At 40.6% G+C, this 12,029-nt stretch overlaps 1 protein-coding gene across 1 annotated transcript in view; it reads right to left on the bottom strand.

Annotated features, from left to right (window-relative positions):
- The window catches only part of CLTCL1 (clathrin heavy chain like 1), a 34,416-nt gene that overhangs the window by 7,838 nt on the left and 14,549 nt on the right, over positions 1–12,029 (bottom strand). Inside the window, exons 6-26 of the mRNA XM_057380746.1 lie at positions 11,716–11,889; positions 11,237–11,434; positions 10,701–10,901; positions 10,424–10,576; positions 9,774–9,896; positions 8,898–9,035; positions 8,540–8,704; positions 7,970–8,150; positions 7,457–7,620; positions 7,177–7,302; positions 6,753–6,895; positions 5,915–6,149; positions 4,018–4,140; positions 3,450–3,595; positions 2,875–3,058; positions 2,501–2,693; positions 1,854–2,011; positions 1,594–1,758; positions 1,351–1,458; positions 863–1,030; positions 627–780 (exon numbers count right to left, since the gene is read on the bottom strand). Coding sequence (XP_057236729.1) covers positions 627–780; positions 863–1,030; positions 1,351–1,458; positions 1,594–1,758; positions 1,854–2,011; positions 2,501–2,693; positions 2,875–3,058; positions 3,450–3,595; positions 4,018–4,140; positions 5,915–6,149; positions 6,753–6,895; positions 7,177–7,302; positions 7,457–7,620; positions 7,970–8,150; positions 8,540–8,704; positions 8,898–9,035; positions 9,774–9,896; positions 10,424–10,576; positions 10,701–10,901; positions 11,237–11,434; positions 11,716–11,889 — 3,400 coding nt within the window. The remainder of the gene's footprint in view (positions 1–626; positions 781–862; positions 1,031–1,350; positions 1,459–1,593; positions 1,759–1,853; positions 2,012–2,500; positions 2,694–2,874; positions 3,059–3,449; positions 3,596–4,017; positions 4,141–5,914; positions 6,150–6,752; positions 6,896–7,176; positions 7,303–7,456; positions 7,621–7,969; positions 8,151–8,539; positions 8,705–8,897; positions 9,036–9,773; positions 9,897–10,423; positions 10,577–10,700; positions 10,902–11,236; positions 11,435–11,715; positions 11,890–12,029) is intronic.

Below are 12,029 nucleotides of genomic sequence, written 5' to 3'. Positions count from 1 at the left end.
CATCTGCTTCCACACAGTGAAATCACAAGCTACCATGGGCAGTACAAACCACAGTTAAGAGATCCTGGCACAGRTAGCCCACTACAGTTAATATTAGYATTTGTTGAAGTGCTGAAGCCAGAGAAGACTGTAACCTTAAAAAGCCTTTAAAACGGTTTCCTTGAAACCTCCAAGAYCAGTAATAGTGTACTCAGTCTTAACTATTCCTTGATTCACTATTCTCTGCTGCATTAAGAGGACTGCCCATCTCGTCTCACACTCAAAACAGCTGGAAAMACATGCAGAAATCTTTCAAGAACRTTTGCAGCCTCAGACTATGACAGCAGTCAGCTCAAACGTATTAAAGAGGTTAGGCCTCTTGCTTGTGACCTATGATCCTGAGCAGCCTCTGAAAACATTCTGTGCTAGCTACTGCCACTCAGCAGAATGGGCTGCACAGCAAAAAAAGAAATAGAGTGAGATTAGATTRATTCTTTGTGCTAAACTGATTGGAATTTACTTAAAGTACAGCAGAAAAACTGAGTAGTAGCTTAAAGCAAACTATTTTCTATACAGCAATTCTGCTGTGAATTTTTGCCTCTGTYCTGAAAGAAGCTTTCAGCACCTTGCTTCAGTTAACTAGTCACTTACCTTGGCTATTATGTCTTTAAACTGGCCTTCTTTCCAGGCATCAGTGGGATGATTCATCATAGTAATTATTGCATTGTCATACTCCTCGTACTTGTCATAGAGGAATACAAGCTCTGCCCAGAGGTGAGCCTGTTCTGCAGCTCTGAGCACCTAATAAAACCAACAAAAAATTGCACCAGGTTTGATTCATTGGCAGCTTCCCACCTTCACTTSCAGCTACCTTACTGCATACCTTTGGAATATTAACTCTTGACCAGAAAAGCTCCAGATGTTCTCTCATTTTCTGAGGCTTGAATTTGGAGTATAAAATGGCAAGTTCAGTAAACATCCCCATGTGAGCACGCTCTAGACCCAATGCAGCTTCCAAAAGGGCAATCAGTTCTTCAAAGTAGCCACGATCCTGGATGTTAGGAAAATAAGGAATAATAGTGCTTGCTAAAATGCATATTTACTTAAATTCAACAWGCCTTTGATTTTCTTTCCTAATGAAATTGCTTAGATTTGTARGACATGATTCCCATAAGGAAAGAGAATTATAAAAGAAGGGATAGTGAAAACTATTACCACTCCATTTACTAAGAAAACATGCATATCACCACTAGGAAATGAAGATAGAATAAAAATATTTTAGCCCCCAGGGTATMATTTTTTCTGTGACCACTTTGTTAGCAGATACAAGTATGCTGTATAAAGCCTTCTAGAATATTAACAGTGACTGACCTGATAGTAACTGATCAGCTCCTCAAGCTCATCAGCATGGATGACTATGTGTAAGCCACAGATCTGTGCCAGGCGGAATTCTTTTCCATCCACACAGGCAAAGCAGACCTGTAATGACAGTCAGCAAATAGTTAACAGGACAAAGCTTTACCAAACCTGAGGTTTACTAACAGTTCCAAATAGCTATTTCCATAATATTTGTTCTAGAATTAAAATCTATTAAAGCCCTCAAGTTGAAGTTACCTCCTTCCAAGTCCTTGTGCTGTTGGCTTTGCGGCCACTGTCCACAGCTGCCTGATACTCCCCAAGGTGCACCAAGGTAGATGCCAAGCGAGCAAAGTTGGATACGTTGTTATAGAGAAGTTTTGCTGCTTCATACATTCCCTCTTCATAACAGCGATCACCCACCTGAATTAGGAGTACAAGATTAACAAGGGTACCAGCAACAATCAGGGGTAAGCTAAGCAGCAAGTCACACATGGGAACTGTGGACCAAGACATACCTGTTGTATATGGGCATTATTAGGGCCACTAATAAACTCCTCCAGTTCTGACAGACGATTAGTTTTTGCCAAAGCAAAAATAAGTTCTGTCTCTACATAAGACTCTCTAGCCTTTTTCCTGGCCATCTGCARGAACTTGACTAGATCCTCCCAGTTATCTGGAAGAGAGTAGAAGTAATTAAGGTCCTGTGTTTAGCCATTGTTTACCTTGCCTACCTCAGGAATAGTTTTCACTAAGAGACTCAATGCCCTTGTTCACCACAGTAGTAAGACATTTTCACTTGAGTTACAGAATTCCCTGCTAAACATCAMGTCACCTTTATGTCAGGTTGGACTTCTGCTACTATTCTGCAAACCAGCTGGCAGGCAATTCTGCCACAYACAGCTAAATAAACACATTACACTTGGCAATATTTTAGGTAACAGTCCAAATTGTCTCCTCAGAAAGGTCTGTCTTTGATGCAGCAACACAGACAACCTTGTTGACAGGAATCTCATTCAACATTGACTCATCCATCCCATTTACTGACTGTTCCCATTTCCTCTGAAACAGAATTTGTAAGTCTCAATAGTCCCTGCTGCTCAATGTAAATGCAATAACCTAGCTCACATCTGAGGAATCTGAAGTTGAGGATGCTTTGCCTTACCATTTCTATTAGCTGCCTGAACAACTTCCATGTAGGCAGATGGATCATCTGCCTTTATGTAGGAGTCAATGGCTTCCTTCACCAAGTCCTTCTGGAGCTGTGCTCTGGCCAGCTGGCTCCACACYGCTGGTTCATTACACCTCTCTGCAAATTCATAAGCACGGTCTAAGTTGCCAATGTGCTCAATCAGCACCTGTTTGAAATTGAAATAGCAAGTTAAAAATCAAGGTTTTGTAACACTGTCCCTTCTAATAGAACTCACTCTTCAAGTGTATACACTGCTCTGTGTAACCAATATAAAGCTAACTGCTCTTAGAACAGCCATTTCTATCCAGTGAAGCATATCACACCATCATGCAGGAACCASACCTCACCTGGATTGCTGAAGTATTGACATCGAATTTTCTGAATATAGCAAAGGCTTCTTCATATAGCTCATTACTAATAGCAATGTTTGCAATATCTGGTGCATCRTAGTTATCCAGCCGACTGATGTATTCCATCACTCGAGTGCGGTCAGCCTTAATGGCAGTCAGGATCAGCAGATTCTGAAGATTCCTTTGGTTAACAGAAGGCATAGGCTATAAGCAGTGCACGGCAACACCTGCTTAAGTGACATGGATTGTACATGTGAAAAAAATATACCCACTTATTGTAACCAGCAACAGCCTTGCATCCCCAGTTTGAGAACCATCGACATTTGTCTTCAAAATGACATTACTTACCACTCTTAGTGTTCTCTGTTCTCAAAACATCACTGCAAATTGCATAGTGTGAACTAACTCTGTTCTTCAACCAAAAAGCATTCTGAATTCTAGCTTTTCACCGATTATAAACATTGAAGGGTGGTTAGGTCCTGCAGCCAAGAGGCCCGTGATAACCTGGATCATTCACAATCTAAACAAAGGCACTGAATAGGCTAAACTTAAGGACAAAGCTCTCCTCTTACCTGTGTTCACTGAATACAGAATTGTCCAAGACAATTTTTTCCAAYAACTCAATCAGTTCATTTGGCAGATCAGCAGTCATGAAAGCTTTCACAGTTACAGAAACTTCCTCTGGATCTTGCGTCTCTGATAAAGCTGTTTGGACAACCTAGATTCAAAGGCAGGAAGGTATTAAGTGTTTTTCCTCAAATTAAATATTTGTCAATTTGTCAAGTTATTCCAGTAAACTACAAATTAAAGCTTCAGAACTTTTGAGTTTTTTTTATATCGACAGCAAGAAACAGGTATTAGCTGTATCCCATACAGAAGTAAAGTCACATCTTATGTTTGTATGRGGAACAAATTTACTAGAGGAAGGTCATTCTCCAGGACAGAAAAAATACCTTACTAGTAGCTAAATCTTCTGACCATGAAGGTCAAAATTAATACCTGCCACTCCAATTCTTACAAACTTCTGTAAGAGAAGGCCCTGACAGACCTTGTGGGGCAACAGTGCTATTTTAATGCTCAATAATGTTTCTGAGATATCCTGAGATCTCCACATACTGAAGTTTAGCCTTTTTGCTGTACCTGGTCAATAAGCTGCCGCCTGAATGGGTTGTTTTCTTCCAGTACATTTGCCCAGAGCTCAGGGTCCTTCCTGCGCACCAGATAACGAGCCTCGCTCTTAAACAGGGAGTTCTCATTGCACACCTGAAGGAGAAGTTGCAGTTATTGGCATTATTGTTAAGGGTCAGTACCAYAAGACAAGTTTAGGTAGCTATGAACCAGACAGTCTAGAAGACTGACTAGAACTAATYTCTGACCTATGCTAAATGACACAAGCAATTTCTTACCCAGCCTCTGATCTGAAAGGCTCATGGAAGTCTCCAGCAGAATTTCTATAGCTTCTCTTGGTTTTGCCCAACACACAAATACTGTGACAGTGGCTTCACAGTAACTACTGCTTCTGTTTGAAGTGAAGACCTGCAGAAGCCTTAAAGAGCTTAAATTTTAAATCTAAGAAGAGGAGTCACTTGCCTGGGCAGTGTTAAGTAGTGAACTGAGGAATGTGTTCCAGTGTTAAGTAGTGAACTGAGCAGGTGTTTAAAGCTAGAAGTAGGTTACATATTTGGTGTCATAAGCTTTACACAAAGCTACGAGTGTTTGGAATAGCAAGTGGCTTGGATTCTCTTGTAAAGGGGCTAAGGGTACAGAACAAACGTGAAATCCCCTATAGAAGTGCACCATGAAAGAGTCACAAGTCATGATCCTCTTGGTACCACTAGCTTTGATTTCCATCTAGAGGAGTAGAAAGCTGAAGGCCTCTGTCATACCAATAGCTCACATTGTTGGTATCCAAATTATCCTCTGGAGTCTCAATTACTGTGCTGTAAGCAAATCAGTACTAGCACAATCTTACTTCACATTTATCAGTTGCAGTAGCTCACCATGCTTGTAGGACACAACAATGGATAATTCTTACAGGAAGATCTTTTCTTCATAACCAGAAACAGCTGCTCAGAACATCAGTTCAAGAAGAAACTGATACAGACAGCTTATTATAGTTAAAGGTAAAGCTTATCCTAGCAGTCTCCCAGCAAACAACTCAAATCCACCTTCATATCCTGAAATAAATGATACAAATGCAGCCAGCCCTGTTTTAACAGCTGCAGTGGAGCTATTACTTCAAAAATAACTGCTTCAGGCTGGAAAAGTCATCCACTTTCAGTAGCAAACCCAGATTATACTACCGTTCTAAAGCTCACAGCTTACATTTTCTGCATATACCAGCATGGAAGTGCAGGTAGGAGGAGAATGTTTTTCTCAGCAGCCACAAGCACTACAATCTGGCATTAAGCTCTGGTGTTCATGTTGTGACTAGAAAGGGTTTGAGAACCCTGAGAATTTCACTTGCCCTTGAAATTCTAAGGGACGTTCTAAGAACAACAAGCTTAAGATAGGAGAGGAATGCTATTGGAATAASTTCTTGTAGTTAGACTGTCAACATTTATTTTTCTCATTTCTGGTTAAGTATTGGAACAAGTCTATGGGTCAATCACAAYRAAGGAAAATTACAAGCCCTGTTTTAGTTTCAGGGAAACTTTTCTTTCACTGTAGAGACAGGCTGCATGAYAGTCTGTTCCTTCTGTTGAGCCTTCAAGGCTCAAAAAAATCAAATTAACAAAGCTTTAATGGTAGGCATATTCATTACCTAGGCCAAATAAATTAATTTAAAATAGAATCAGTGGATGAAACACATGGATGGATGGTACTTCAAAGTTGCAGTAATCCTATGTCAAAAATGAAATTGTGTAAGTTCTTCTCATCAGCATAAGAAGTACTCCATATAGAAGAATCTCCCGCCTGCCTCAACTCCTGACTGCAAGACAGGATTCCACAAGTGTTAGACTAATAGCCAGACAGGCTCCCACTGCGGACAGCAAGCAGCTCTTTTAAACAGGATTATAAATGAAGTTTTACTAACCTTTATGAGTTCCAGATCACACTGCCCCCTCTCATAAGCAACACAGGCCAAATGAGGATCCCTCTTTTCACAATATTTGCCAACTACACGGCTGTCATAGTAAGGATTCTCACGAAGGAAACGCTCTGGATTATTATTACTGTCAATGTAGATTTTGGCCAAAGCATTRTGAGTTGCAGGTTCTTCACAGCCTTCATGAATCCTTGATTCAAGCCATGGCAACAGCAACTTAAGCCTTTGAAGAAGCAAACATTTTAGATTTGTAAGTCAGACTGAGGTATACTTGACAGCTTCCACTCAGTACCTGGCCTTCCCTTCAAGCAAGTCTGCTGGTCAAACTTACAAGTAAACACAGACCAGCCAGTTGATTTTTAATGAATCTTAAATGAGTGGAGGTCAAATATGCAGTTTAACATCAGGGAAGGTTGCAGATGYCCCTAGTTTTACAATCTCTCAACTTCTGTTGTACTAGCTGGCAGTTTACACTTAAAGCAATTTATTCATTTTACAGGTAGCTAGAAACTACACAAGCTGCTGTGTGCCTAGAGCTAGACTGTCAAGATGGTTTTGACAGTTTGAGCCAAATTTACTCTGAAGGCACATCCCATGGCAGCCCATACAGGAGTGTTCAAAAGCCATGTTATACATCATGCAGTGCTGTCATGCATTCCCATATGACCCAAACAATCAAAAGACTGACTAGCAAATCTAAACTGCTTGTATTAGTACTGTATCATTTAACAAAACTGCAYCCAATTCAATTTGTGTAAATCAGGGTCAGGGAAGCCCAACACTGGTGCCTACAGATGCACTTCATTACCGATTACATTTTCATTACCGATTTCTTTTTTCTACTTCAGCCACCAGCTCATCTGTTGAGAACTGYCCTCTCACCACCATGATCAAGTTCTTGATGACATCTTCAGAACAATCTACATCAAGAAGTCCTCCAACCACTGCTGGTATACGGCTAGGATTCACCTAGAATAAACCACCATCATTAAAATCAGTTATTAGCATTACTAAAAATGCAGCCCCAGTCTTCCTCATCTAGTTAAMAATTTCAATTATGCTTCAGAGCAGATAACTTTAGTAACTAACATTTGTATACAGACTCCAGGGAAAATGTTTTTGTGATAGCAAAAGGCTTATTGAAGAGCCTCTGCACTRGAAAGTTTGAGCAAAACTGAGACACAGCAGATTATGCTGTAGTCTACTAAAAGTCTAAGTTCCTTACAATGAAGAAAAGATCACGTCCTTACCTTCTGTACATAGATCTCAATATACTTCTGCAGGTTGTTGCGATATAAATAAAGCACCAGGTCATGAACAAAGTCAAACCGATCGCAGACAATGATYAGAGGAAGCTGATCTGTGAGCTTTGCCTCCTGTATTTTGTGCAAAAGAGAAGAACACAACACCAGATTATTCACAGCCATGCAAACTAAATGTTCTTGGTATTTCCCTCCATTACAAAGCTGTAGTTCTGCTGCTAAGCARATTATACAGAAGACCCTTCAATCCCCTGGGCAGAGTATTTACCTTCAGAAAGTTCTTCACTCGTTCTGGGTTATAGCAGTTACTTTCACGGCAGATTCTTTCCACTTCCTTTATCTGACCAGTCTTGCAAGCTGCCTGGATGTACTTGAAGTGAACATCTGGATCCTGGCTAAAGTTTACAATGGAACCCAAGAAATAGAACAGTCCTGGAAAGAGTCACATGTGTTYAACATTGTTAGAAGTGAAACAAGTGAAGGCTTCAGCTTGTGACTTAGTTCAACCTTGCTGAGAGAGTAGCTTTCAGTCAACTGGGAATATCAGAAGGATTCTTTTCCCTTCTTTCTMGTTTCATCTTTCTTTCTGATCTTTACTCAAGAGAGTTAAACTATCTAGAACAAAGCTACCCCTAGAAYTCACTGTGATGAGTTCACTTTGATAAATGTATTTTAAGATCCAGCCATGTGACAAGTAYCTTTCCCRTAAAAGCTACAATCCTCACTATTARCTTCTATCAGTCAGTGCTGCCAAGTAAGCTGCTTCCCTCTAATACTCTACCTTCATAGCTTTTGAAAGATTCAAAAAGCTCCACAAGAGACTGGGTACCAAGCTGTTCATGGTATTTAGAAGCAACTTGCACACAGAGCTGTAGGTTTTGCCTAATATTGGCTGACAGCATGGCACGCAAACACTCCACAGAGTCTTCAACTGAGAGAGAGCCAAAGAAGTTCACAAGCCACTGCAAAGACAGAAATTTTTCTCAGTAACTCATACAGGATTTGACTGACTTCTAAGACATGCCAACTAGACAGTTTCTATGCCAGCTACTAGAGAGAAGTTTTACATGCATTAAGACCAAAGACATAAAAAGAAACACACTCACTTTCGTTACAACTACAAAAGTGCAGTTTGGAAATAATTTTGGAAATARTATTTGAAATGCCCACCTGGGAAAATGAGGTCAGATTTAAGCCACTGGAAGTACAGATTACAGTTTAATTGTTAACTGGACAAGTATTCTTGAATCACAGGTACCTGTACTACTTCAGTACCTGAAACCCATCTTAGGGCAGGTGCAGAAGTGCTAAAGACTGTTCACATCACTTTCTTACTCTGCACAACACTTACCTCAGGATTCAAGAGGTGAGTATGAACAACTGCACGTTTAATATCATAGAGATCYGTGTAGTGTTCCAAAGCTCGCTGGAGCAAGCCTGCCTTTTCACACAGCTGGGCAACATGAGCACGATCATAGTGTGTAAACATTTGGTTTCCAAGAATGGCATCTGCAACCTAGGGGGTTACATTTCACATTCAGATTGTCAAAGAGGATCACAGCAGCTTRGCCTAGAAGTTGTTGAAAAGTCACAGCAGTGACTTAGTAGTCTTTCATGTCACTAAATGACTTATAGATAACACTATCAAACATCCTACCGTTCTGCAAGTCTAGTACTGTCTCTCCCTTTTTGGAGGAACTGGATCTTACCTGTGGGGCATGAATCAAATTCATTTCCAGGAGACGGGTCTGAAGGTGGCCTTCTGCAGGGCGGTTGTTTTTCAGGGCATCCAACAAAAAGGATGTGCACTGCTGCAGAAGACTGTGCTCCATGAATACATCCACAATCTGTTGAGATTGGTCAAGTCAGAGTAAGCAGAGAGTGCTATATACACACATGCACATTTTTCTCTGTATACAAAAAGCCTGGCTAGACTGGCTACCACAGCATGTGGCATGCTGCATTTCCTTTGTTTTCATAGTGTTACTACTATGGTAATAAGAGAGACAAGTTTCACACTTTGTTTCCTTTTTCTCTAGAATRGAAGAAGTGCATTACTCTGAGCTATGATGCCAGATCTTGCCACCCACCCTAYTTAGTTCTAACACAGCATGCAAATCTCATCCCTTCTCTCTTGTTGGGATAGTTGCTAGAAGAAAAGCAAAKACTTTGTCCAAGTAGCTTCCATTATTTAATCAYGCAAAATGTTCCYTTATTTCTCCATCCATTTAACAAGMAGTGGCCARTGGYAGCCAGAACTGGCCTTTGGTTTRTATGTTCATCTTCCTGTAARTTGTCTGCATGGGGAGATGTATGCTCCATTAAAGCCAACACTTGGATAGTAAAGCTCTACTGCTTAGTCTAAGATTGTGGCAGGTTTACTATCAAAAAACCAGAAAATTTCCACAAGAATTTGATAAAACGCTTGCCTCTAAAGACTCAGTGATAACCAAACCTGACTAGACTATACCAAGTTAGTCCCTAACCAAGATGACCAGAGATCTGAACCAAATTTACGAGTCCCCAGAATGGTACTATGCTATTACCTCTGGCTAGAAAGAGACCAATGCACTTGTAGGCATCACCTGGTTAATGTTAGCCAGTGGCTCCTCATCCTGTACCAGCATCTGAGAGAACTGCAGGCCTTGTTCKGGACTCACTCTCATTACGCTTCTCAGCAGGAAGATCCAGTCTGGGGTATAGCCAACCTGAAGATTTCAGAAACAGTCATGCATGTCTAGGAAGCTTCACACTTCTAWTAAGCCTTGAGATTCTTTAGCACARGGACTATGAACTGCTGTGAGCCAGCCATACCCATCCCCCATCTTCCAGGAATTCTCAGACAGAAGCATTTCTTGTCTGTTGACGAAGAAATTAAGTATTCACCTACTTAGTAACTGAACTTGTGCCAGGGCATTTCTCCGGCTAGGTAAGAAAACTGCCTGGAACAAATCTTTCAACAGTCCTAAGATACTACTTATCAACTCCTAAACTTACAAGTGGACATTTCTTTTTTTATGGATTACAAAACAAAGTCTGAGGAATTTAGGAAGACTCTTATCTTTACTCTGTAGAATAAGCTTAAGCCAATCCATTAATTTGATACTTCATAAAATTCTGGATGTTTTGAATTTTACTCTTTGCAGACTGCACAGACTGTAGTAATTTATTATGATTTGCACAATGTACACATTAAACACAAAACAGAGCCTGCAGTTTGTGATAAACTATTTACCTTCTTRGCATACAGCACTATTTTCTGGAACTGACCAGTTTCAGCAAAACACTGAATCACTTTGTTTGGCACATTAGCTCGAAGGTAGACGCTGAGTGCAAGGGTTGGGTCAGCCGTCTTCACCAAGTCTCCCAGCTCCTCTGAACACTCCAGCTGAAGTCAGAAGTGGTATTTTGTCAAGCAGAAAAATTCAGAGATGGAGCATCAACAAAAGTATTCTTCACATTCGACAGTTACAAGGCAACAGAAGTAGGCTAAATATCATGATYGAACCTACCTTGTCTTCCTTCAGCCACTTCTCCAGAAGCTGTTTGCGGCCCTGCTGCAGGACAGGGCGGCAGAGCTCCAGAGATTCAAACTTGTTCAGCTGKCCCTGGTCAAGCAATATTCCAAAGTACTGCAGCAGGGGAGAGGCCTGCCCAGGCTGAGCTGGTACACTCTGGAACTTCCTAATTGTATCACTGGTACGTAAAATTCCCTGAACAAGCACAAGACAGAGAAGCAATGTTTAATTAGTGAARACTGAACAGTATTAGTCAAAAAAACAGGTGTTAAGTTACACACTGAAGCACCTACTGTTAAACCTTCAGCATAGACAAGTCAATGAATAAAGTCCATTCTGGTTAGAAAAGTATAGCAGATGCTCCTTCATGGGATACAGGGGAAATCTATTCATCAGAACCACTACCAGACTGCAGAGAACTAAGCACTGATTTATGTTTTCAATGTCAAGCTTTGAAATGCAAGTGAGCTAAGCAATCCACTAAACTAAGGCAAATTCCCAATCTAACCTTTACCTTTGGAGTTATTTACCTTTGGTGCAGATGCAGCTACTTTAGCAGCATCTGCATAGTTTCCTTGAGCAAACAGTGTGTTAAACTTTCTGGCAAATAATTCCTCGGCCCCAGCTAGGTTACTCCGTATAGCCATTCGCAGTCCCAAGTCAGGATTCTGGAGAACATTCGTAGCATAGTTCACTATGTTATCTTCCTCAACACATACAGAAAGCACCTGGAAAGGACAAGAGRCATATTGGGAAGTACTGTCTTTTCCACAGCTACTATGAAATACAACAACAAAATGACTATGCAGCCCAACAGTGAAAGAGTAATTATTAGAAAAACAAGCTCCTCTCCAAGTAGTTCTGTACTAGGAGAGATGAAAAACTGATTAATCMAATAGTGACTTGCTCCCTCCCATGACATTTGTTCCATCAAGTYATTCATTAGGTTTGTYACATTCCATCAGAAAGGAATCAGAAAGGCTCAGAAACAGAAGGGTGGATTTGTTACCTGTCCTTTTTTGTTCACACCAATAATGCCTGAGGTAGGTTCATGAGGAGCTGTGACAAAGATAGTATCAGCACTAATACGGTTCATGTAGATGCACACTCCAGACTCCAAGTCATACATGTGGATATAGCCATACTTAGTGATCAGATAAATAACACCATGCTTAATTCCAATCTGCCAAAAGACAGGTTTTATTAGTCAAAACTAGCAAGACTGCAACAGTTAAGACAGCYACCTTTAGCCTAGTCACAAGAAAGTACTGCAGTGACATGCCTTYGTACTGACACTAAGAACAAATATAGCTTCAGGCTTCT

This window comes from Malurus melanocephalus, unplaced genomic scaffold (assembly GCF_030028575.1).
Source record: "Malurus melanocephalus ecotype Western Australia unplaced genomic scaffold, MMel_1.1 scaffold_470, whole genome shotgun sequence".
Classification (NCBI taxonomy): domain Eukaryota; kingdom Metazoa; phylum Chordata; class Aves; order Passeriformes; family Maluridae; genus Malurus; species Malurus melanocephalus.
This window is presented reverse-complemented; position numbering and strand designations above follow the sequence as displayed.